General features: G+C 49.0%; 3 protein-coding genes across 5 annotated transcripts in view; 2 read left to right on the top strand and 1 right to left on the bottom strand.

Moving 5' to 3' along the window:
• The first annotated feature begins 1,161 nt into the window (after positions 1–1,161).
• On the top strand, positions 1,162–6,733 carry Bax (BCL2 associated X, apoptosis regulator). 3 transcript variants are annotated; one of them, XM_031386608.1, is made up of 6 exons: positions 1,162–1,317; positions 1,780–1,831; positions 1,925–2,071; positions 3,099–3,234; positions 5,264–5,368; positions 6,461–6,733. In XM_031386608.1, the coding sequence occupies exons 1-6, from the start codon at positions 1,284–1,286 to the stop codon at positions 6,563–6,565; spliced, it is 579 nt and encodes a 192-aa protein (XP_031242468.1). In that variant the 5' UTR covers positions 1,162–1,283; the 3' UTR covers positions 6,566–6,733. The 3 variants fall into 3 exon arrangements, with proteins under 3 accessions (XP_031242468.1, XP_031242470.1, XP_031242469.1); XM_031386610.1 differs by having other exon boundaries at positions 1,176–1,317; positions 5,264–5,382; positions 6,426–6,733; XM_031386609.1 differs by lacking the exon at positions 1,780–1,831 and having other exon boundaries at positions 1,229–1,318; positions 1,924–2,071.
• Positions 6,734–8,537: 1,804 nt separating this feature from the next.
• Positions 8,538–10,319, top strand: Ftl (ferritin light chain). The gene is made up of 4 exons (XM_031386611.1): positions 8,538–8,889; positions 9,163–9,309; positions 9,669–9,794; positions 9,981–10,319. Exons 1-4 carry the CDS (start codon positions 8,788–8,790, stop codon positions 10,155–10,157), a joined length of 552 nt encoding a protein of 183 aa, XP_031242471.1. The 5' UTR covers positions 8,538–8,787; the 3' UTR covers positions 10,158–10,319.
• Positions 10,320–11,656: 1,337 nt separating this feature from the next.
• Positions 11,657–25,477, bottom strand: part of Gys1 (glycogen synthase 1) — a 21,786-nt gene continuing 7,965 nt past the window's right edge. The window contains exons 8-16 of the mRNA XM_031386607.1: positions 25,093–25,199; positions 23,892–23,951; positions 23,724–23,802; positions 21,197–21,310; positions 20,869–20,995; positions 17,031–17,126; positions 16,777–16,940; positions 13,403–13,483; positions 11,657–13,264 (exon numbers count right to left, since the gene is read on the bottom strand). Of these exons, the coding sequence (XP_031242467.1) occupies positions 12,938–13,264; positions 13,403–13,483; positions 16,777–16,940; positions 17,031–17,126; positions 20,869–20,995; positions 21,197–21,310; positions 23,724–23,802; positions 23,892–23,951; positions 25,093–25,199 (1,155 nt within the window). The 3' untranslated portion in view covers positions 11,657–12,937. The remainder of the gene's footprint in view (positions 13,265–13,402; positions 13,484–16,776; positions 16,941–17,030; positions 17,127–20,868; positions 20,996–21,196; positions 21,311–23,723; positions 23,803–23,891; positions 23,952–25,092; positions 25,200–25,477) is intronic.

Below are 25,477 nucleotides of genomic sequence, written 5' to 3'. Positions count from 1 at the left end.
TAGAGCTACAATATGTTTGGGTACAGTGAAGTATGGTGAGGTGAGACCGGTGCCTCAGCGGGTCCATTACTGAGGCATCCCTGCCTTCTGAAGTACCAGCCATGTAGTAGGTAGCACCAGATGTAGTACGGCGTGGTACCAGATGTAGTATGGAATAGAGTTTATTTAGGGCATAGGAAGTGAAGTTGGGAAGGGAGGGGAGGAGAAGGAGTGGAGAGGAGAGAGAAGAGGCCTGCCAGAAACACGGAGAAGGAGGGGAAGGGGAGAGAAGGAGAAAGGAGTCAGGGAGAGAAGGGGTAGGAAGTAAGAGAATAAGAGTAGGGGCTGGAGAGCTGGCTCAGCGGTTAAGAGCACTGATTGCTCTTCCGAAGGTCCTGAGTTCAAATCCCAGCAACTACATCCATCCGTAATGGGATCTGACGTCCTCTTCTGGTGTGTCTGAAGACAGCTACAGTGTACTTACATATAATAATAAATAAATCTTTAAAAAAGGAGAGAGAGAATAAGAGTAAGTGAGCAAGAAATTGAGGAGGGGGCAAACAACCCCCTTTATAGTAGGTCAGTCATACCTGACTGTTGCCAGGCAGCTATGGAGCGGAGCTTAGAAGGAATGCTAACATAGACCAGGCTGGTCTCAATTTCACAGACATCTGCTTGCTTGTAGCTCCCAAGGCTGGAATTAAAGACGATGTAGCCACCACACACTGCCTGTTTTTGTGTTTTGAGATAGACTCTTACTTAATAGTGCAGCTTGGACTCAAACTATGCAATCTAGGCTTGCCTCAAACTCCTTAGCAATCTTCTGGCTTCACTCTATCAGAGGTATGGACCACCACTATGCTCAAGTGTGTTGTTGTTGTTGTTTTGTTTTCCAGATTGGGACAATCTCGCTATAGTCCTGGCTGGCTTTGAGCTTGAGGCAATACTTCTCGTCCTGCCTCAGCCTCCCACTCCTGGGATGACAAGCATATCCTAGGCGAGCTTTGAACTTACGGCAATTCTGCTCTAACCTCCTCAGTGCTCTCTACCATGAATCTATGGGAAGAGAAATAATGGGAAAAAAAATTAATTCTGGGCACCAGTCCGGATGCGTGTCGAGCCGCGCAAGCGTGCATTTAGCGGCGGAAGCCACGCCCCCTGCAGAGCGATGATCACGTGACTAGTCCTGCGGGGCGGAGGCCATGTTGCGGGGCACCCACGTGAGGGCAGCACGTCCTCGAGCAGTCACGTGACCGGGGCGCGCCGCAGCCGCCGGGCGCACCCGGCGAGAAGCAGCGGCAGTGATGGACGGGTCCGGGGAACAGCTCGGAGGCGGCGGTGAGGCGGGAGGCCGAGGACTAGGCCTGGTCCAAGGACTCTAGGACCCCTCCGGCTCTGGGCTCGGGCGGGAGCAGGCTGGGGCGCGCCGATCTATTCCCTCCGGCGCATCCACACCCCGAGAGCGGACATCCGCGTGCGCGCCCCCGGGCAGGCCCGGGCTTGTCGCTGGCGCCACTTCCTGCTGGTGGCCTGGGATGGGTCGGAAGGCCAGCGCCACCCCCCCAGCTGGGGGTCTGTTTGCTTTTGGCATTTGGCTGTCTGGGTTTGCAGAGGAGCTGGGATGCAGGCCCGGTCCCGCCCCCTGTCCATCAGAATCAGTAGCCGGGCTTCCTGTGCTACTTGTCACTCACTACCAGGGTCCCTAGCTCTGTCTCCCCTCAGGGTTATGAGCCTACTCAGCCCCCTGACTCTCCCTGGGACCCAGGAGTCCAGGCACCCCTTTCCTCCTCTCTCCACCAGGGCCCACCAGCTCTGAACAGATCATGAAGACAGGGGCCTTTTTGCTACAGGGGTGAGTGTGAGGCCCTATTGTGGTGGGATGGGCTTTAGGAACAACACTTGGTTCTCACTTAGTGCTCCTCTCCTCCTTTCCCTTCACATCTAGTTTCATCCAGGATCGAGCAGGGAGGATGGCTGGGGAGACACCTGAGCTGACCTTGGAGCAGCCACCCCAGGACGCTTCCACCAAGAAGCTGAGCGAGTGTCTCAGGCGAATTGGAGATGAACTGGACAGCAATATGGAGCTGCAGAGGTGTGGTTCCTGGGATCTAGGGTCCATCAAGGGGTTTCCTGCCACCTCAAGAACTCAGGCACTGATCACTCTTGTCCTCCCAAGGGACCCAACTCAGATAGTCTGTGCTGGGGATAGAATCCAGGGCTCATTTACATGGTAGGCCAGCCCTTTACCCTTGAGCTGCACCCTAACACTTGGTGGGTGTTAGGTAAGTTTTTTCTTCTGAGCCGTGCTTTTGGCATGCTTGTGGATGCTTGGCAGGTGCTCTACAATTGAGTCATACCTCCAGCTTGTCATGGTGGGTTCTAGGTAGGTGGTGCTCTACCACCAAGCTGTGCTCACAGCCCCTCACTGGTGACTGCTAGGTGAAGCTCTACCTTTGAACCTCTCACTAGTGGGCGCTGTGCAAATGCTGTACCATAAAGCCATGTATCCATTCTCTTTTTTCTTTCTTTCTTTCTTTTTTCTTTTTTCGGTTTTTTTTGTTTTTGTTTGTTTGTTTGTTTGTTTTTTCAAGACAGGGTTTCTCTGTGTAGCCCTGGCTGTCCTGGAACTCACTCTGTAGACCAGGCTGGCCTCAAACTCAGAAATCCACCTGCCTCTGCCTCCCAAGTGCTGGGATTAAAGGCGTGCGCCACCATGTATCCGTTCTCACACTGGTGCTTGCAGGTGCTCAACCACTGAGCCTCTGGCACCCCAAATATAGTCAGGTGCTTGACTCTGAAGCCATGCCTCAGGCCCCTCAAGGCAGGTGTTCCTTTGCTGAGCCATGACCCAGCCCTCCACTCGTACATACTTAGGAAAATATGCTTCTGTGAGTTAAGCCTGTGGTCCACATAGTTCCCAGGGCCCTGAATTTCCGATTCAAGGCACCATTTATTTTCTTTGCTTTCTAGGATGTATGTCTTGTCTCCTCCCCAGTCTACTAGCCTTCATTTTGGCTTGGGCTGGTCCTTATTTCCTTAGCTTTAGTCTGGGGAAAATGTGGGAGCTCCCGTCTTGGGTCTCCCATCTTGCCCAGCATCCGCTCTTCCCTTTCCTATAGGATGATTGCTGACGTGGACACGGACTCCCCCAGAGAGGTCTTCTTCCGTGTGGCTGCCGGCATGTTTGCAGACGGCAACTTCAACTGGGGCCGGGTGGTTGCCCTTTTCTACTTTGCTACCAAACTGGTGCTCAAGGTGGGCCGCCACAGGGTCATGAGCCCAGAGGTGTACCTCTCTAGGTCTGTGAGGCCCTGGGGGTGGTGAGGAACAGGGAATGGAGAGAGATGGCTGTGTAGTAAATGCCTGTACCTTCATTTATTCATTCAGCAAATGTATTGGCCCTAATGTGGATGGGCTGTCTCCAACACCTGAACTCTGCTCCAAATAGAGCAGGCTAGCTCTTCCTTGATGGTGCTCTGGTTGGTGGATATGTGTAAGGTAGACTATTGAGATTGATCAGAGAAGTCTAGAAAGATTTCTCAGTGTAGATGGTCTTAAAACTGATCTGGTGGCATATGCCTGTAATTCCAGGACTCATGGGGGCTGAGGTAGGGGTATCAGGTGTTGAAGGTTAACTGCAGTTAAATACTGAGTTTCAGGCTATCCTGGGCTATCTAAGACCTAGTTTTTTGTTTGTTTTCTTTTTTTATTATTGTTGTTTGTTTACTATATATAAGTACACTGTCGCTGTCTTCAGACACTCCAGAAGAGGGCATCGTTATAGATGGTTGTGAGCCACCATGTGGTTGCTGAGACCTTTGAAAGAGCAGTCAGTGCTCTTAACTGCTGAGCCATCTCTCCAGCCCTGACCTAGTTGTTTTTTTCTTTTCTTTTTTTATAAAGAACACAGAGGGAGCTGGGACTGTAGCTCAGGTGACAGTGCCACATAAACCAGGGGTGGTTGGGACATGCCTACAGTTCTAACACTTGGAAGTTGGAGGTAGGAGGATCATAAGTTCATAAGTTCAAGATCAGCTTTAGATAGATAACGGAGCAAGTTCAAGACCAGGCTCTGGTGGGATGTGTCAGGGTAGGAGCAGGGAGATGCTGCAGATCCACTGCGGCATATTTTACTTATTATTCTTAGTGCTACTGTCACATTTGGGATACTCTTAATTGTTCTCCATGCCACCCCCGCCTCCTTGATGTGGTTTCGTGCCTGAGCTGAGATATTTCCAATAACTGAGTCTTCAATATTGGAGATAAAAGGAGAGCGGTTCCTACAAGAGTGCAGCCAGGAAGAGGAGAGCTAATCCTCAGTCTGCCTGCCAAGAGGTGGTCTCACCTGGTCTAGAAAACCACTCTAGAAAGTGACTCAGGACCCTAGCTTTGAATGGTGGGGATTTCTGGATTAAAGCTTGTTCAGGCAGCATCAATCTGCATTAGAAACTGATAGATATGAAGAGGTGAATTGCCTGTCCTGGTGGCCAGTGTGCACATAGTCCCAAGTATGCTGATGACTGAGGCAAGAGAGTCACTTCAGTCCAGAAGTTCAAGGTAGATGTGGGCAGTGCTAGGGCACTCCAGCTCAAAATAGTAGAACTGGGAGGGGGCCTTCACAGGGGCCTTGAGGGCTTTTGGGCTTTTCCAGATCACCGGTGTGTTCCCAGGGACCCAGATACAGCTGGGTCCCCTTAAAGTCCTGGAACTCCATACTCTTGTCCTTCCAAAAGAGCTAGGTATCTGGGCCAAGAGTAGTAGTATACACCTTTAATCCCAGCACTTGGAGCAGAGGCAGTTGAATCTGAGTTCTAAGTCAGCCTTGTCTACAGAGAGTTCCAAGACAGCCAGGACTATATAGAGAAATCTTGTTTCCAAAATAGGTAGGTAGACAGACAGACAGACAGACAGACAGATGGATAGATAGAACCAGAACCTCGATATCAGTCCTGTCAGTCAACTCAAACATATTCTGGACTTGTAGCTCTCTTCCCAGTGTTTGCTTTTGGGGCTGGAGGTGGGACTTGGGCACAGATGCTAGGCCATTGTCCTACTCTTGAGCCTTACCTCTGAGCCTTTTGGTTTTTACCTAGAGGGCGCTAAAGAGTCAGGGTTCCTGATGAGGTAAGTGAAGCTTCTTAGTTTACAATTAATGGAGCTGACTTAAACTACAGGGGAGAAACTGCTTAGTAAAGGCAGAGGATTAAAAGCAAAGACTTGAGATCATCTGTGGGCAGTGGGGACAGGATTCAGTCCCCAAGTGTAACCTTCCCACTCCCCGCAGGCCCTGTGCACTAAAGTGCCGGAGCTGATCAGAACCATCATGGGCTGGACACTGGACTTCCTCCGTGAGCGGCTGCTTGTCTGGATCCAAGACCAGGGTGGCTGGGTGAGACCCCTCAGGCCTAGCTATATTTGAGAACTTCCTGATGCTGTGACCCTCATGTTATGACCCCTAACCGTAAAGTTATTCCATTGCTACTTCATAATTGTAATTTTACTGCTGTTATAAATCATAATGTAAATATCTGATACGTGACCCCTCTGGGTCTAAACTAAAGGTTGAGAGCCACTTTTTCAGTTCTAAGGGTCACCACAGAGGTGCATCCAGGCATTCAAACAATGATCTAAGATGTGTGTCCTTAGATCTACTACTGACTTCTGTGGCCTGACTTGACTGCTCTGTTTCGTTCAGAAATCTCTCAAGTGCACTGGTGTTCCTGTGACGCCCAGCTTGTTGTGTTTCTCATTTATTTATTTACATAGTGAGGTGGTCTCATGTATCTCAGGCTGTGCCCAGACTCACTCTGTAGCTGAAGATGCCCTTGAACATCTGAGCTCCAGCTTCCACATGTCAGTCCATGAGCTGTTGGGTTAGACAGACCCCAGGCCTTGTGCACTCTAGGCAAGCACTCTACAGGCTGAGCTGCAGCCTTTGTCCTCCCTGTCATGCATACATGGCTGGTCTGGAAGTTACTATGTAGCCCATACTAGTCCAAACGTGTGAAACCCAGTCTTACCTTCTCAAGTGCTGGGATTATAGCTGTGGGCCACTACTTCCAGATTTTAACATGGTTTTACTTCATTTTTTTGTTTTCCTATTTTGGCACCATGAGTTGAGTGGGGTACTTTTTACTTACTTTCTACATTTATTTAGAGTGAGTGTGTGTGTGCACATCAGAGGATAATTGCAGTAGTCTGTTCTCTCCTGTTGGTTCTAGAGATGGAATTTGTGTTGATAGAGGCCTGGCAACAAGCAACTTCCTTGCTTGAGCTATCTTGCTGGCCCTAAGTTTTGTTTTTTGAGTGAGGGTCTCAATGAACTTCCCAGGTTGGCATTAGACTTATAACCCTCCTTCCTAGGGTTCCTGGGTGCTGGGATTATAAGCCTGGGAGCTCTTTAGCATCCCTTCATGTGAAATCTCTTTCTTCCCCCTGAAATTTAGTATTGAATTAGTAACAGCTATGTCTCTGTTCTCAGGATGGCCTCCTCTCCTACTTCGGGACCCCCACATGGCAGACAGTGACCATCTTTGTGGCTGGAGTCCTCACTGCCTCACTCACCATCTGGAAGAAGATGGGCTGAGGCCTCCCACTGCCTTGGACTGTGTCTTTTCTTCATAAATTATGACATTTTCCTGGGATGAATGGGGAAAGGGGAAAGGCATTTTTTCTTACTTTTGTAATTATTGGGAGGGGTGGGAATGGTGGCCTGGGGAGGCGCCAATAAACCTCAGGTCCACTTTGGATTGTATGGTCCAGTGTCCACCCAGCTGCTATCACGGCATAGGCACCAGGCTCACCATCCACCTGAGGCATCCAATCAGGGACTGCAACATACCTCTCTGTAAAGAGCACACAAGGCAGCTGCAGCTGCAGTGCTGTCTTTAGCCCTGAGGACAGGAGCCTGGAATTCCAGAGAGCCTGCTGATTCTGAAAGAACAGGATGGAGGGAGGGAGAGGCCACAGGAACTGGAGCAAATTCCTAGATGCAGGATTACCGGATTACCAGAGGCACCAAAAGTGAAGAGGAAGCCATTTTAATGGGACTTGGTCTTTTTGTTCCACCCATACTTCCCCCGTCTCTGAGACTCTGCCACCGCATTTGTGTACCCCTTTCCTCTCTGGGTCCTTGTCCCCTGTGGGTTTCAGGTTTTGTCATTTTCCACCTTTACAGCCTTGTCCAGGCCTGTTGGGTTGGAGGCCAAAGGTCAGGTTCTGAAGCACAGTGGTTAATGAGTAACTCTGGCCCCCAAATCAACTGGCCACCGCAGACATCAAGTCAGGAGAAAGATATGTGTAGGACAGCCACTCCAGAGCCATACAACTGCCTGACCACACTCAGGGAAAGGAAGGGAGTAGGGAAAAACAGACCACAACCCCCTCAGCCTGGGGAGTACAGGCTGTCAGCCAGGGTGTGGCCTGTGGCCCGCCCCACAACCACCACCATGCTGAGCTCAGCGTGACTCAGCAGTGCTGCCCTTGCTACCCCCTTCCACTAAGGTCCTTGACAGAGCATTCTTCCACCCCGCAGGGCTCCCTTGACCAGTCTTTACTGTTTCTTCCATTAGCTCCCTTTCATGATAGAGGCTGGTCTCCCTTTGCCCTCCTCTCAAGCTCCTGAGGTTTAGACCCTGGCATGAACCTGTCATGTCCTCAGAAGTCCACTTAGATCTTGCATACATCAACTGTTCTGCGGAAGACTTAACAGCCTGTTTCTGGGTCCTCAGGCTTTTCGATTCCAAAAGAGCAAGCTGCAAGGTTTCTGGACCAATCTCCAGGAAAGAGCCCCGAAATTCTCCAAAGCGCCACTATGCCTATCTCTGTTCCTAGAAAAACAGGTCCACTGACAGACCCTGATAGACCCAGACAGACATGCTGACCAGAACTCCGAAACTACTGTCTGGGCCTCCACATGTCACCTTCCAGAGCACCAGAGATACGTGCACACGCGGTAACCCAAGGCGCTCTATCTACCCTTTCCATCTTGTAGACCAGACCTCAAGGGTTTTCCACGGTTCTGTTAAAAAAGAAAAACAAAACAAAAAATTCCCTTAGTTCCTGTCCTGAACCTAAAACCCTACACTTCTGGGTACTCCTTCCATTCCCTCAAGGGGATCCCTGGAACCTTTCGAATACCAGAGTTCCCGATGAAGTGATCCCTTAATCACGAGGAGCAATTGGGCACAAGGAGGTTCTCTCTGCATTAGACATGACCCTACACTCAGCACATCCCCAGACTCATGTCCTCAGGCCTCAAAACTCACTTTTGCGAGACAACCCTGCAAAGGACCTCGAAGTCATCCCCTCCCCGGGGGTCTCAATGACCCGGAGCCTAGATTCCTTCGACTCTGCAGAATCCGGACCACCGCCCCTCCCCCAAGCCTCCATTTCACAACGGCCTCGCGCTCCGAGGCGCGTGACTTCACCTCATGGGATTGGGTGGGTGGGGAGCGAGTTTCCCTTCAACTCCGAATTGGTCAAGCATACTATTCCGGCTCCGCCTCAGGCCACCGCCGATTGGTTAGTCTCGGGCCTCGAACACCCCGCCCTCCGGAGGGTCGCATGCTATAAAAGGATGGGTCCTCGCTTCTGACTCAGAGCAGCGCTTAGGAGGGACCGTGGGTCTGTGTCTTGCTTCAACAGTGTTTGGACGGAACAGACCCGGGGATTCCCACTTGATTCGCTTCCAGCCGCCTTACAAAGTCTCTCCAGTCGCAGCCTCCGGGACCATCTCGTCGCCGCCTTCGGCTCCTAGGACCAGTCTGCACCGTCTCTTCGCGGTCAGCCCCATACTCCGGATCAGCCATGACCTCTCAGATTCGTCAGAATTATTCCACCGAAGTGGAAGCTGCCGTGAACCGCCTGGTCAACTTGCACCTGCGGGCCTCCTACACCTACCTCTCTCTGGTGAGCGGCTGGGGGCTGCCTTCCCTTGTCCCTCACACCCATCTTCCTGCGCATGCGCGGGCCTTCTTTGTTCCAGACCCGGACAAAGTCTGCGCTCCGGCCTCACCCCCTCCCTGCGCGCTTGTTTACTTTGTCTGACTTGGAACTCGCTGGTCAGACCAGGCTGCCCTCGAGATCACAATACGTACTGCCTCTGCCTCTTGAATGTTGCGGTTGAAGTTTAAAAGTGCGAGCCACCGCTTCCCGTTAACTCTGTAACACTTCTTCCCGCAGGGCTTCTTTTTTGATCGGGATGACGTGGCTCTGGAGGGCGTAGGCCACTTCTTCCGCGAATTGGCCGAGGAGAAACGCGAGGGTGCCGAGCGTCTCCTCAAGTTTCAGAACGATCGCGGGGGCCGTGCACTCTTCCAGGATGTGCAGGTAAGAGCCGGGGGTCGGGGAGCGGCGGGACGTTGTAGACAATAGGGTGTCACGCCAGGTTACTGGGAGGGCTCTTGGAGTATGTAGGTATAGCAACTAGGATCTGGAAAACTGGGGTAATTATAGAACTCAGCTGAGGACTGCTGTGGAGGAGGGGGTAGGGTCTCTGCATGGAACTCACAATGTAGACCAGGTTGCCTCGTAGTCAAGAGATCCTCCTGTCTTCCCTCCCAATCTCTCAGTGGTGGGATTAAAGATATATCCCATCATGTTTCCCCACTGTGTCCACTTTCCTGTGTAGTAAGTTTTACCATTGGCTGGTGAAGGATGTATTCTAGGCTTGATATTCTTGTGTGCAGAAGCCATCTCAAGATGAATGGGGTAAAACCCAGGAGGCCATGGAAGCTGCCTTGGCCCTGGAGAAGAACCTGAACCAGGCCCTCTTGGATCTGCATGCCCTGGGTTCTGCCCGCACAGACCCTCATGTAAGTACCTTGCTAATCATTTCTTCCCTTTGACAAAACCTAGCCTGAGTGTGTCCCAGTAATTTAATCCTCCCGCCTCCTGAGTGCTCTGATTGCAGAAGCACCACACCCAGTTTTCTTCTACGCCTCCTTCCTGCTCACACCTATCTCTGAGAACTGGATCTCTGATTTGTCTCCATTTTACAGCTTTGTGACTTCTTGGAAAGTCACTTCCTGGATAAGGAGGTGAAGCTCATCAAGAAGATGGGCAACCACCTGACCAACCTCCGTAGGGTGGCAGGACCACAACCAGCGCAGACCAGCGCGCCCCAGGGATCTCTGGGCGAGTATCTCTTTGAGCGCCTCACTCTGAAGCACGACTAGAGGCCTCTGTGCCTTCCAAGGGGCTCCCCCCTCTGCTCTGCACCAGCCCACCTCGGGACCTCCACCTGAATGAACCTCTCAAGCCACTAGGCAGCTTTGTAACCGCTCTGGAGCCTCTCTCAAGTCTTGGACCAAGTAAAAATAAAGCTATTTGAGACAGCAGCTGGTGGTTTTTCTATATATATATATATATATATATATATATATATATATATATATACATACATACGTATGGGGCATGGGAAAGAAGAGGTTGGCTCTGTTTTTTGTGGAAACCCACTTGGGATAGCTTGCAGTGATCTCCATCCCTATGATGGCATCGGACTTTTAATGTGGCAAATCCAGGTCCCAGGAGTCTGCTGTAGCTGTTTGTCCTTGGTGTATATTACTGTGCAGGGAAGTGAAAAGGGCTAAACATACAAAAAGAGGATAGGAGATGGGCAAGCTGAAGGCTGGGTTATGGTAAATGTCAGCACAGGGCATGCAGAGGTTGGCAGCCAGAGTCTCTGGGTATCTACTGGATTCTGAACTAGATGATGGGGCCCATCAAAAAGAGGATGTGAAACTTGGGACCATTGCCCAAATGGAAACTAAAGCATTGCAAAAGGGTTAGAAACCCTTATGGGGAGTTAGTGGGGTGGGGGTGGAGCACTGGACAACACTGCTGTGTCAGCTCACTAGTTAAAAGAAGTCCAAGGATTGTTTGAAGATACACCCTTGGCTCAGTATTGTGCCATTGCTCTGGGAGCAGCAGTCTTGTGGACAGAAAGATGACCCAATACAGCTACAGGTTTCTAGTCAGGTCACTCCACCCCTAGTAGCATGAGATTGATAATGGGAGGGTCTAGCGGTTAGAGCAGGAACTCAGTCATGCAGAGGACACTGAGGCTAAAAGTAAGGCCATGGGATCCTGAAACCTCCTAAAGTGATTCTGACAATGATGTCCACAAGGGAAATAGCTAGCATTACCGAGAAACAGGATTTAAGTTTTCCTGGAGTTGGAACCTAGTTTTTCACTGTGTTAGGTTGACACTGCTTAGGGACAAACGTTTGCTTTTCACTCTTTGAGGCTAGATCTCACCGAATTGCTCAAGCTGGCCCCAGAAACTCTAGCCCATGTAAGCTTTGAACTTTGGATCCTTTGATTGTGTGCACTTGTGATTTCCCCATGCATCTTCCATGTCAGCCACCTCCTGCCCAAGGTCACTGGTGTCAACATTTGCCACTTGCTTCTCAAATCTAAGCAGTCAGATGTACTTTTCCTAACACAGGGATCTCAGAGCAGTAACCCAGATCTGCTCAGAATAGGCTATGGAGCATGTAAGAGCAGAGCTAAAATCGGGGGAAGCTGGCACTCCTGGTAATGCCAGCTCTTGAGAGGCTGAGGTAGGACTGCTGTGAATTTGAACCATCTGGGGGCCGTAAAAACTAGATGTAAATACAGGATTGGGGAAGTGAGGGAGACCCACCACACCACAAGAGCTTATGTCCAGCTACAGTTGGCATTCTTAAATACAGGTGTATTTTTTTTTTCTTTCATCTCTGGACACACTCCAATCACACACTTTCTGCCCTCCCCCTCCCAGATGCAAACAAAAGGCATTGGGCCAGACGCAGCGCACGTGAGGAGGGGCCTGCCCATTCACTGAAGCTGGGGGCAGGACGGAGCTTGCAGGTAGAAAGGCCTCGAGGTACATGTGGGGCTTCAAGAAGCCAGTGGGCTCGGTTTTGTATAAGGAAAGGGGACCAGGGTGCAGCACAGTGACAAGACTCCTGATTCAGCCACTGGGACCCAGAACCCAGTGGTTTCACAGTGGGCTGAGCAGTTGTGGGGTTGACAGACATTCTGCCCTCAACGGAGGCATTCCCTAGAGGGGACACTGGACCAAGGAAAAGAATAAGGTCTGGTCCAGAAAAAGGCAGAAAGGTGTCTGGTCCAACTCCGAGTGCTCCTTTGAAGAGACGAATAGGACATACTCAGGGAGGTCAACCTTGCAGCATGTCCTGGCATCTCAGTTGTGGGTTGAAATGGAGGACCATAAGCATTCTGCTACCTTTACTTTGTTTTTGAGACAGTGTTTCATGTTGCCCAGTTTGGCCTTGAACTCCCTATGTAGCAGAGGATGACCTTTAACTCCTGATCCTTATACCTCTACCTACTGAGTGCTGGGATTACGGGTGTGTATCATCACACCAGGTTTATGAGGTTCTGGAGCTCGATCCCAGGGCTTCCGGCACGCTAGGCAAGCGGTCTGCCAACTGGGCTACCTCGACAGCCGATATTCAATTATGTTAATCCCTGAAATGTCTTAACTCTGAATTTGGCTGTTTCAGGTGTAGAGAAGCCACACAGAATCTAACACGAGGTGGTCCCAGAGGGGCAGGCCTGAGCATAGCATACTCTGTATGATTATAGGATCAAATGAAGAAGCCGCAGCCTGGAAACTAATGAACCAGGTGTCCTAAAACCTCTGGCACTGAAGAACAACGGCAGATTCCTGGCCTCCGAGACCCAGTCTAAGCCTGGAGACTCCAGATCAGTGCACAAAGAATGCATTCTGCAATCCAAGAAAGGCACGGCGGCGTGGAGTGCGGGAACTCCAAGACTGGAGCCAAAGGGCTGGAGTGTCTGAAAGCGGAGGTTGGGCTATGGACCACACTGGGTAGGGGTCTCACTCAGGATCTGGAGTGAGGTTCAGGTACCCTCCCATCTGCATAGACCCTCTGCGAGAGGGGCACAGGACAGTCAGGGAATGGGGTTGGGATGGGGATGGGAGGGCCTAGTTGCGCTCCTCACCCAGGGAACTGGTAGGACTCAGAGGCTCAGTGGGTGTGCTGAGTGAGCTGGAGGGCCCAGTGTCCACTGAGTTGCTTCTCTTGCTGCCGCCTGTGGAGGAGGAACAAGAGGCCCTGCGTGGCCACTCAGGAGCCCGGATGTTACGGCGGTCTTTGGCAGCCTCTTCTTCCTCATCATAACGTTCACTGTCTTCCCCCAGTGGTCCATCCCGTGGCTCTTCCTCATCCTCACTCTGGTGTGGGCTAGAGTGTCGAGACAGTGAGGGCGATGGCGGGACGGAGGCTGGCCGTGGGTACCGGTATCCCTGGGTCTGCATACCCAGAGCAGGCACAAACCAGAATGAATGGATGCCATTTAAGTCCCTAGAGGTGTCCACTAATTGTCAACTACAAACCAGCCTGCCCCGGCCCTTCACTCCTGGCCCAGCGTTGGTCCCGGCTCCACTTACCGCATCTACCTCATGGGGCTCATAGGTGAAGTGGTCTGGAAAGGCCTTGGCCAGGGCCATGTGGCGCGCAGACATGTAGTACTGGACAGAAAGGAGGGCAGACTGTGTCAAGGACAGAGGTTACACACCCGAGCAGATAAATCCCATACACTTTTTTTTCTTTGTTGTCTGTTTTGTTTTTTTGAGAGGGTTTCTTTGTATAACCCTGGCTGTCCTAGAACTCTGAAAATCAGGCTGACCCCAAAATCACAGAGATCTGCCTGCCTCTGCCCCGCCCCCCAAGGCTTAGGACTTATTTAAGGCATGTGCCATCACTGTCCAGTCACATTTTTTTCTAAACAAGCCCCACCACACACCCCCTCATCACTGGTGGACACGAGGCAGGGTTTTTACCATTGAACCACTTCTGTGGTAGATTATACTTAAAAACCTAAAGGCACGCCCCTGGTCCACCACTGAGCCACACTCTCCACCCGTCACTGCTGGAGTCCCCAGCAATTTTCACTTGATAATTATTAGCCTACATTGGCTAGTGGAATAGATAGTATGATTTTTCTGCTTCATCCTTCCAAGTAGCTGGATGACAGGCCTGAGCCAATAGGTACAGCCGGCCACACCTTCTTGTATTTTCTGTTTTGAGTTGGGAATGTTACTATGTGCCCCCAGCTGGCTTTGAACTTTCAGCCTGGCTCCATTTGCTACCCTTTTACACAAATGAGCACACTGGGCAAAGTTATCTTATCCCTCCTATGCAAATGGTCCTATGTAAATGTAAATGTTCCATCTGGGCTAGTCATACCTTTCTACAGGGCAGGTGAATTCTTAAGTATTGTCTGGTCACACTACATATGCAAATGAAAACTCTGACCAGATACTATTTCTAGATTTTTTTATCTTTATTTATTTATTTATTTATTTTTAGTTTTCGAAACTGGATCTCTCTATGTAGTACTGGCTGTCATAGACCTGGCTATGAAAAGAGGCTGGTCACAAATTCACAGAGGCCCACCTGGCTCTGCTTCCAAGTGCTTAGATTAAAGGTGGGCACTCCAACACCTGGCTCTCTTTTCATTTTTGGTGCATGTGTATGTATGTGTGTATGTATGTGCATGGATGTGTACGTGTGTGTCAATATACAGAGGCCAGAGGACAACTTCAGGTGTCATTTCTCAGGTGCAATTCATCCTGAGTTTTGTTTTGTAAGATTTATTTATGTATGAGTATATGTACATATGATATGTGCTGTCATGTGCCTGTGTGTGGGGACCAGAAGATGGCATTCAATCTTTTTTTTTTTTTTTTTTTCGAGATAGGGTTTCTCTGTGTAGCCCTGGCTATCCTGGAATTCGCTCTGTAGACCAGGCTGGCCTCAAACTCAGAAATCCGCCTGCCTCTGCCTCCCAAGTGCTGGGACTAAAGGCGTGTGCCACCACCGCCCGGCTGACAGTCAATCTTTTGTAGCTGGGATTCCAAGTGTTTCTGGGATGCCAGGTTATGTGAGTGCTGTCTGATCCCTGATCTTTAGAATTACAAAGCAAGGGATCTTAACCATACTAAGCCATCTCATCAGTCTCTCTCTCTCTCTCTCTCTCTCTCTCTCTCCTTAAGACAAGGTCTTGCTATATAGACTAGGATGGCTTTGAACTCACAGTCTCTGCCTGTAAAGTGCTGGGAGTAAAGGCACACAACCCCACAGCTGGCCTTCACCTTATTTCTTGAGGCGGGAACTTGCCAATAAACAGGACGCTGGCGGTCCAGTGAATCCCAAGTACCCTATTTTTCTTTCTTTTTTATTTTTTGTTGTTTTTTAAGACAGGGTTTATCTATGTGGCCTTGGCTGTCATGGAACTCATTCTGTAGACCAGGCTGGCCTTGAACTCAGAGATTTGCTTCCAGAGTGCTAGGCACTACCACTGCCTGGCCCCAGGTATCCTCTTTTTCTTTTTTTTAAAAAGATTTATTTAGGGCTGGAAAGATGGCTCAGTGGTTAAGAGCACTGACTGCTCTTCTGAAGGTCCTGAGTTCAAATCCCAGCAACCACATGGTGGCTCACAACCATCCGTAATGAGATCTGACGACCTCTTCTGGTGTGTCTGAAGACAGCTACAGTGTATTTAAATATAATAAATAAATAAACCTTTAAAAAAGAAAAAAGAAAAGAAAAAAAAGATTTATTTATATACTATATATAAATACACTGTAGCTATCTTCAGACATACCAGAAGAGAGCATCAGATGGTTTAAGCCACCATGTGGCTGCTGGGATTTGAACTTAGGACCTCTGGAAGAGCAGTCAGTGCTCTTAACCTCTGAGCCATCTCTCCAGCCCCTCCAGGTATCCTCTTGTCTCTACCTTCCAGTGCTAGAATCACAGGGACCATCATATTGGGGTGTGTGTGTGTGTGTGTGTGTGTGTGTGTGTGTATGGGTGTTTTGCCTGCATGTGTTCTAGGTACATAAGTATGCCTGGTGCCCACAGAAGCCAAGAAGGTGTCAAATCTTCTGGAAATGAATTACAGGTGTTTGTGAGCCTCCATGTAGGTGCTAGGAACTGAACACTAATCCTCTGGAAGAGCAGCCAGTGCTATGTCTGTAGCTCTGACAACAGTTTCTTTCTTTCCTTTTTGTTTGTTTTGTTTTGTGCATTGGTGCTTTCCCTGCATGTGTATCTGTGTGAGAGTGTCAGATCTTAGAGTTACAGATGGTTATGAGCTGCTATGTGGGTGCTAGGATTTGAACCATTGAGTTGTCTCTTCAGCCTGACATCACTTACTTAAAGAGACAGCAACTACAATAAGCAGGAGACTTTGACCTATCTCCAGCCTCTTTGTTTCTCTATGTAGCTCTGGCTGTCCTGGAACTCATCTGTATCCAGGTTGCCTCTGTCTCCTGAGCTCTGTACCACCACACCAGGCTACCTCCATCCTCTCTCTCTTTCTCTCTTAGTTTTTCAAGACAGGGTTTCTTTTTTTCTTTCTTTCTTTCTTTTTTCTTTTTTCTCTTTTTTTCTTTTTCTTTTTGGTTTTTGGAGACAGAGTTTCTCTGTATAGCCCTGGCTGTCCTGGAACTCACTCTGTAGACCAGGCTGGCCTCGAACTCAGAAATCCACCTGTCTCTGCTTCCCAAGTGCTGGGATTAAAGGCGAGCATCACCACTGCCCGGCAAGACAGGGTTTCTTTGTGCAAAAGGACCCTAGCAGTCCTAGAGTCCTAGATTGCCTCTGTAGATCAGGCTGCCCTGGAACTCACAGAAATCCACCTGCCTCTGCCTTCTGAGGTCTGGGATTAAAGGCATGCACCACCACGCCCGGCCCTCTCTCCATCCTTTTAAGACTACAGAACCAAAGGGAGCCTAAGAAAGGGAATCAATCATACCCGGCCCAGGTACTTCCAGTCCAGTAAGTCTGACAATCGTTCTGTGCGATTCCGCTGGATGATGCGCTGTCGCCGGCTCTGCTGGCAGAAGCTGTACAGGAAGGAAGTGAGCTGCGAGCAGGAATCATCCAGGCTGCGGAACCTCCGATCCAGAATGTAAATGCCTACAGAGGCAGGAATCAGGATTTGTTAACAGTAACAAAGTCTGAAATGTGGACCAGCACCCCCATGTTCTGTCCTCCCTTCGCACTGACCGTAAGCTGAGGGATCTGCGATGTGCTCCTCCATAAAGCAGCCAAAGCCGGAGAGGTTGGTGGAGATGCTGGGGATGCCCATGACAGTGCACTCCGCTGTGGAGCCAAGGGTTGGGGGGCAGGGAGGGAAAGACTACTCAGTAGCCTGCCCCGAAAGAGATGTCTCTACATCGCCACCTGCTGGCAACTAAACCAACTGCGCCTGCCTACACCCGCAAGGGTGCTGAGGGCCTCCCCCATTTCTAGGAACCAAAGAGACTTAGAAAGGTGAATCTGCAAAAAAAGTTTGTGATGAAGAGGATACTTATTTATGGAACACTAACCAACGCTGGTTCACATAAATAACTTTACTTAACAATCATGACGTTGATATTCATTTGTGTGTGTGTTTGTGTGTGCATATGCGTGCGCGCGCGTGCCCGTGCACCAGAGTACACACTTTAGATTATGACATGATCATAAGGTTGGTTGTAGTTATTGTTTTGAGATTAATTTTTAATTTTTATGGATATGAGTTATTTGCCTACATACATGCACCATGTGTACGCAGCACTGTGGAGGCCAGAACAGAGTGTTGGATCCCCTGGAAATACAGTTACAGACTGTTGCCAGCAGCCATATGGGTGCTAGGAATTGAATCTGGGATTTTTATGGCTGTTTTATTTTATTTTTTTGCTGTTTGTTTGTTTGTCTTTAAAGATTTATTTATTTTATATATGTGAGTACTGTCACTGTCTTCAGACACACCAGACAGAAGAGGGCATCAGATTCCATTACAACCCCACCATGTTGTTGCTAGAAATTGAACTCAGGACCTCTGGAAGAACAATCAGTGCTCTTAATGGCTGAGCCATCTCACCAGCTCTTATTTTTTATTTACTTTTTTGGTTTTTCCAGACAGGGCTTCTCTATGTAGCCCTGGCTTTCTTGGAACTCACTCTATAGACAAGGCTGGCCTCGAACTCAGAAATCCGACTGCCTCTGCCTCCCAAGTGCTGGGATTAAAGGCCTGTGCCACCACTTCTTTTTAAAGAAGCATCCAGCCCTTCTTTTTGTTTTGTTGTTGTTGTTGTTGTTTTTTGTTTTGTTTTTTTCGAGACAGGGTTTCTCTGTGTAGCCTTGGCTGTCCTGGAACTTACTCTGTAGACCAGGCTGGCCTCGAACTCAGAAATCTGCCTGCCTCTGCCTCCCAAGTGCTGGGACTAAAGACGTGCGCCACCACTGCCCGGCTTTAAAGAATTTTTTTAACTTATTTATTTTATGCATGTGAATACACTATCATTCTCTTCAGACACATCAGAAGAGGGCATCAGATCTCGTGACAGATGGCCGTGAGCCACCATGTGGTTGCTGGGATTTGAACTCAGGACCTTTGGAAGAGCAGTCAGTGCTCTTAACCACTGAGCCATCTCTCCAGCCCCCAGCCCTTCTTTTTAAAGACAGAATCTTATATAGCCCAGGATGGCCCTGAACCCAGTATGTAGCCAAAGATGACCTTGAATCCCTAGTCTTCCTGCTTCTGCATACCGTTAGTTATTGTTAGAGGTGCATATGCTCCTTAGTTGACTTGCTTTTGAGACAGTGTCTTACTGTGTAGCTCAGGCACACTGTGGGATGATGACTCTCCTGCCTCAGCTTCCCCAATGTGCTACCACACCCAGCTCACAACCTGTGTCCACTAGTGGTAAGAAAAGATCTAAGTGAGATACAATGGCAGCAGTATGTGATCCTAAGGTTCAGGAAGCTAAGGCACGGTGGCCAGGAGTCCAACCTGGACACAGAGACCCCAGGAGTTCAACCTGGACACAGATAACCCAGGAGTTCAACCTGGACACAGAGACCCCATGGTAGTTTTCCAAACATAGCAACCATTATCAACTTTTTTTCCTTTTCTGGGGCTGTTAGACATCCCGAGAACTAGCAGGTCAAAAAGACATAAACTATAAAGATAAAAAAAAAAAAAACATGCAAGGACATGTCTGGGTAGACACTGAGTAGTGGGCCATCTGGTCCTCTTAGATATGGTTTAAGGTCAGATGCTCTGTTGACTCAGATTAACACCAACCTTAGGAATTTTCCACTGTTCTGCACGTAATATAGTTAATATTTGAACTAGCCAATCATGTATAGCCACACTGATTCCTTTGTTCCCTCAGACCTTTTTCCTATATAAACCCCTAACCCCTGAGCCTCGTGGTCAGTTCCTCTGTCTCCTGTGTGAGATACAAGTCGATTCGGAGCTCCGATATTAAACTGCCTCATGTGTTTACATCAAGATGGTCTCTCGTGATTCCTTGGGTGCACGTCCTCCCGAGATTTGAGTGGGGGTCTCCCCACGGGGGTATTTCAGGGTATGGTTTCTCGGTGTAGCCCTAGATATCCTGAAACTCACTCTGTAGACCAGGCTGACCTTGAACTCATGGACCGCTTGCCTCTTCCTCCCTAGTGCTGGAATTAAAGCGTGCACCACTGCCACCTGGTTCCATTACTATCTTTTTTTTGTTTTTGTTTTTGTTTGTTGTTTTGTTTTGTTTTAAGTAATTTATTGTAGAGAGGCAGAGAGGGGGAGAGTAAGGAAGTAGAGGCCAGCAATGGCTGCGTGGGGTGGGAAGGGAAGTCAGAGAGACGGCCATTATCATCATAACCAGAGCAAAATGATGATTTGCAAGTGAGTTTCAAGACCAGGACCTGTTTGTTAATGTCCCCTCATAGGAGTGGGGGTGGGGTGGGAAGCAGCAATTGGGATAAATACATTAATAAAAAATATTTTTAAAAAATGAATGGGGCTGGTGAGATGGCTCAGTGGGTAAGAGCACTGACTGCTCTTCTGAAGGTCCTGAGTTCAAATCCCAGCAACCACATGGTGGCTCATAACCACCCATAATGAAATCTGACACCGTCTTCTGTGTACTCATTTAAAATAATAAATAAATCTTTAAAAAAAATAAAAATAAAAATAAAAAATGAATGAATAAACATAATAATGCACTAAGAAAGGAGTGGATGTGGGGACATTAGACCCTCTCTGGGGGTTCTAGCCATTCCTTCCAACATCTCCTTCCCATATTAACCCCTCATACCAGCTCCGTAAGAAAGCCCAATAAACTCACTGTGTGTGTGTGTGTGTGTGTGTGTGTGTGTGTGTGTGTGTATGCACACGCGCACAGAACTGACGAATATGCCTACTAGGAAAGGCAGAAGTAGGAAGGTCACAAGTTCAAGGTCACCCTCAGATACCTGTGAGCTTGAGGCCAGCTTGGGTATCAGAAAACAAGCAGGCCTAAAAAACAAAAATAAAGAGGAAAAACCCACAGTTTCCCCTCAGTGAGTGAGGGAGAATTATACACAGGCAATTTTAACTCAGAGCTTGGGGCTGAAGAGAGGCAAGGGGAGGAAGAGGTTGGAAGCACTGGGGACCAGAAGAAGCAGCTCAGGGGACAGAGGCCCTGCCTGGCATGCACAAAGGCCCAGCTTCTACAGCCAGCAGTACATAAACAGATCACTGACGTGTAGCACTCTGGAAGTGGAAGCAAGATCAGGAGTTCAAGACCACCTGGGCTACATAGCAAGTCTGAGAGAACTCCGGAAGCGGGAAAGGTCTTGCTCATCAGCAACTCAAACATCAATCAGCAAATAAGAGCTGAGGTGATCAGTGACAAACGAAAATGAACATGGGTCTTCTAGTCTGAGTCCATAGTCTTCTGTGTCACAAATATGTCCATTGGAACAGGATGGACTGCTACCACCATCCCTAAACTGAGGAGCGGTGTTGCAGGCTCACGCCAGAACTGAACAAGACCCAGCGGTCTGCCAGTCCTCGCTCGCCTCCGGTACTCACCTGGTGTGTAGCCCCAGGGCTCATAGTAGGAGGGGAAGACCCCAAGGTGACAGCCACGGACAAATTCCTCATAATCCACAGGGAGTAGAGGGCTTGTAGAAGAAAGGAATTCTGGGTGAAAAATCACCTGTCAAGAGAGGAGAAGGGCTTAGCTACATCTAGCCACCTAAAGTAGCCCAGAGAGGGTTCATTTCTCTAGAAAGACTTAAACTTAATTCATTTGGTTGGCTTCAGAAGCCAGGGTTCTCTCTAAACAGCACAGTCGACAGACTAGGTAGATGAGAAGTGTGATGTCCAAGGAAGAACCCTTTCCGTTGGCCAGCCCTACCTTCACGCGGTCGGCACTACTGTTGAAAAGGCCAATGCGGCGGATGGTGGTCAAGATGGGGTCTGAGGAGTCATCCAGCATGTTGTGGGTACACACAGGTGGGAAAGACTGCCGCTGTAGAAAGCAGAAGTGAGGTGGTGGGTCAAGGGAGGATTTGCTCTTGTTCCTGGGCTGTAATGGTGTCAGGGATCTGAAGAAGCTACCAACAGAGGCCCACATACCCCTGCCCGGAGAAAAGCCAAAACAAACCAACCAAAACATCCCAGCCAAACTTCGACAGAGTGCCCTTAAGGCACTCCACAGCTTGTGAGGAAATGTCTGTGTTTAGTTATACACTCTTGCCTGTATAACTATATAACTGTATAACTGGTTACATCCTGGCTGATGTAACCGTCTACATAAACCAGAATGGCAGCAGAATGTGGACTCCCTCCTCCCCTCTCCCCTGCCTGGGGGAAAAAAAAAACGCTCTAAAGAATTATAAATACCCCAGCCAAGTAGACAGTTAGGTCCATTTGATAGCAAACTACAAGGACAGCTGGGAGTTGTAGTTTTCTTACAAAAATTCATACCTTACTGCCGCCACCATCACTACCATCACCACTGCCCCACCCCACAGGGAAGAGAAGCACAGTTTCAGAAGTCACGGCAACACAAAAAAGACTGACAGGAAATCCCAGCCCTCTCTTTTAGGACAAATTTTTTGTTTTGTTTTGTTTTGTTTTTAAAGACAGGGTTTCTCTGTGTAGCCCTGATTGTCCTGGAACTCACTCTGTAGACCAGGCTGGCCTCAAACTCAGAAATCCGCCTGCCTCTGCCTCCCAAGTGCTGGGATTAAAGATGTGTGCCACCACTGCCCGTCTTTAGGACAAGTTCTTTACAACTGTTCCATCATCATGTTATTAAAGGGCCTACTCGTTGTTGGTATATGAGGGTGAAAAACTACAACTTCCAAGCAGCCCCAGGTTAGGTTCCTTCATGGATAAAGCCGGCTGTCTAACTTCAAAAATATTTTATCCAAAAGCAAATTCTACCTCATTAGTGCATCCTAGCTGTCTAGATTCTAAAATTCAGCCTCATCAAAACCAACCATAGGTACCAGTCCCTTGGCCCACAGGAAATAAATGAACTCTAACTCCCAAAAGCCTCAAGGGCAAAGGAAGTCAGTGAATACAATACAATATGTCCCAGGAGCCGATGGGAGTTGTAGTTCTCATTTTGTGAGCCACAGATTCCTAATGTTTCCTGTCCTTTTAATTCCAACCTCAGGAATCAGAGGGCTCTGTGGGAGGTAGGACACAGCCACGGAGCTGGGCTTGGTAGTGCACACCCTTAATCCCAGTGCACAGAAGTGAGGTAGGTGGATCTCAGTTCGAGGTCAGCCTGCTGGACTGCTCGAGTTCTAGGTTAGTGAATAGTGGCTCTTGAGCATTCGGTGTTCAGGAAACACTAGGTGTACTGGCTTGCCTGGCTCCTATCTCCTAATGGCCCCTTAAAATACCATTCTCAACATGCCCCGGGGGCAGCAGAAACAGAAGTTGTCACCTGGGGGCTTCTGAACCTTCAGTGAACTACAGTTCCTAGAATGAAATATACCTTAACAGAGAACAACCTTCTGCAAGGCTGACTGGCTGTGGAGATGTTGGAATGTGGCAGGTCTAGAGTCCAATTAGACTTTGTCTCATAAAAATAAAGGCAGGTGGGGTGGCGCACATACCAGCACTCCAAAGGCAGAAACAGGTGGATCTCTGAGTTCAAGGCCAACCTGGTCTACAGAGACAGTTTCAGGATAGCCAGGGCTACACAGAGAAACCCTGTCTAGAAAACAAAACAAAACCAACAACAACAACAACAAAAATTGATCTTGCTCTATTTCGGCGCCCCTGAATTGCTGCTCCTTGCTACCTGTCTCTAACCTAATAAAGGGCTGTGACTTAAAACATTTTGGGGTGCAGGAACTTAAAGAAACCCTAGTTTTCACTAAGGCTAGAAATGCCCCCAGATAGTATTTTAAACCTAGAGCTGAGATTCCCCCCTTCCCTGTACCCCAACTTAACCCGATGTCTCAGCAGTGTCTTTTAAAAATTAATTTATTTGTTCACTTTAGATCCCAATATCAGTCCCCCTCTCTTCCCATTAGTCCCCTCTCACCACTCCTCCTTCCTTCCCCCCCTTCTCCTCTGAGAAGGGGGACCCCATGGATATCACCCCAGCAATGTATCTTAAAGGGGCCTTCCTTCATTACTTTCTGTGTTCTGTGATCATAAAAAGTCACAAGATTGTAACTGTATTGGAACATGGTAGCCTGAATCTAATCCTGGTCCATGCTCATACTTGGCTCCAGAATAAACTTTCTTACCCTTCTGGATGTGGTGGTGTGTTTTACCATTGATATTTCTCCAGATTTCAGAATTGGGCCCTGTCTAAAGGGCCACCAAGGAGAACAGAAGTCCCAGAAACCTTTGCAGCAAGAGGCCTCAGCGAATGCCGGGACTGGCCAGCACTCTGCTCAGGGTGAAGACCATACCTGGGTGGCAAAGATGGCTCTCTTCATCATAGTGAAGTCTTCCTTGTCCAGCATCTTGTTCATGTCTGGGAGGCTCCCCCTGCAAGGGGAGGGGCAGACATTTCAGAACGAAGTGACAGGAAGGACAGGTCAGGACAATGATGGGAGCAGAGTCAGAGCTGCACTCACACTAAGAGGGATTCGTAGAGCTTCCTCCCAAATTTCTCCTTGACTGTATTGGCTGTGTCCCTGGAATGGAGAGGAACACTGTCTCATTACTAGGTACTGTCAGGCTTTGTGGGCAACAGAGAAGCTGCAGTCTGGACTCAGAATCCAGGCCCTGGGGCACCTCACACTGGAAGATGGGGAACCGGAGACTGCTGGAGTTCATTGAGGTGTGTGGCTAGGGATAGGTGGCCTTTCCTCTCCAACTTCAGTGACTCATCTACAAGATGAGCATGAAAATAGAATCAACCTCAGGAGGTTGCAGAGAGGAGTCCGAGAGGTCAGGGAAAGCCCAGCCCATGGACAGCCTTCCAGAAATGTCAGCTATTATTAGGTTAGGATGAGCCTTGGACAGAGCGCTGCTAGGCCCCGTCTTAGAAACAGGAGGAATAATATTCTGAGGGAAGCATCCTGGCAAGCAAGTTCGGAAAGACTGTCACCCTACTGTCTCATGACTTATGATCCTCCCAGGGACATGCTGACCCAACCACACTGGTCTCTTCTCTCTCTGTCTAACTGCCTCCATCCATGCCCCGTGAGCCTGGCCTCAGAATGCTGCCCAGTATGACCTTGAACCCTCCAGCCTCCACTCCCCAAGTATTGGAATTACAGAAATGGACCACCACACCCAGTTTATGCCATGCTGGGGATTGTGAGCGCTGAACAACGCCCTACCAAGAGAGCTCTTCTTCCTTTCTTTTTTTGTTTGTTTGTTTGTTTTTATTTTTTTCAAGACAGGGTTTCTCTGTGGCTGTCCTGATAGACCAGGCTGGTCTCGAACTCAGAAATCTGCCTGTCTCTGCCTCCCAAGTGCTGGGATTAAAGGTGTGTGCCACCAGTGCCTGGCTCTTCCTCATTTCTTAAACATGCATCTGCTGTTCCCAGGGCTTAGAACAGTGCCTCCCTCGTGGTAGATATTCAGAGACCAGTGGGCAATGCACGGGTGGGTTTCAGAGTTGGAAATAGGCTCCGTGAGGACGCAGTGGTTCAGCAAAGTAACAAGGGGTCAGGACAGAAACCTCACCACGTGATGTCTGCCCTGGCCACATGCTTTAAGAGAGGAGTTCACTAGGAATCCTGATCATGTCAGAGATAGCCAGAGAGAGATAAGCCCATGGACACAGCAGGTATGGGGCCCACAGGGTCCTGGCCGAGGACTGCTGACCATAGCTGTTTGCGCACGGCTTGGCCCTTCAGGGTTTCCACGTTGAAATTGTTGGTCCGAGCCGGCATGATGAAGAATGCAACAACTGTTTGCTCACTGCCATTCACCTGGGGACGGGGATGAGAGGGACATCAGAATGCTGGACTCAAAGTCATGCCATTGCTGCTAAGAATTATGGAACTCCTGATTTTTTTTTCATAATAATATAGGAGATTAAAGTCTCCTGCATAGGTAGGTGCTTTACCACTGAGCTACACTCCTACCCACTCTCTGGGCGATTCTAGGCAGGGGATCTACCACTGAGCCATGCTACCAGACTGATTCTTATTTTGATACAGCATCTCAAAATTGCCCAGGTTGACCTTGAACTCATTCTTTTTTTTTT

The sequence above is a fragment of the Mastomys coucha genome, unplaced genomic scaffold, assembly GCF_008632895.1.
Source record: "Mastomys coucha isolate ucsf_1 unplaced genomic scaffold, UCSF_Mcou_1 pScaffold21, whole genome shotgun sequence".
NCBI lineage: Eukaryota > Metazoa > Chordata > Mammalia > Rodentia > Muridae > Mastomys > Mastomys coucha.
This window is presented reverse-complemented; position numbering and strand designations above follow the sequence as displayed.

Coding starts and splice junctions, on each gene's coding strand:
- Ftl (XM_031386611.1), top strand. CDS start 8,788: ATGACCTCTCAGATTCGTCAGAATTATTCCACCGAAGTGGAAGCTGCC. Junction 8,890..9,162: donor CCTACACCTACCTCTCTCTG/GTGAGCGGCTGG, acceptor TTCTTCCCGCAG/GGCTTCTTTTTTGATCGGGA. Junction 9,310..9,668: donor CACTCTTCCAGGATGTGCAG/GTAAGAGCCGGG, acceptor TCTTGTGTGCAG/AAGCCATCTCAAGATGAATG.
- Bax (XM_031386610.1), top strand. CDS start 1,284: ATGGACGGGTCCGGGGAACAGCTCGGAGGCGGCG. Junction 1,832..1,924: donor GGGGCCTTTTTGCTACAGGG/GTGAGTGTGAGG, acceptor CTTCACATCTAG/TTTCATCCAGGATCGAGCAG. Junction 3,235..5,263: donor CTACCAAACTGGTGCTCAAG/GTGGGCCGCCAC, acceptor CACTCCCCGCAG/GCCCTGTGCACTAAAGTGCC.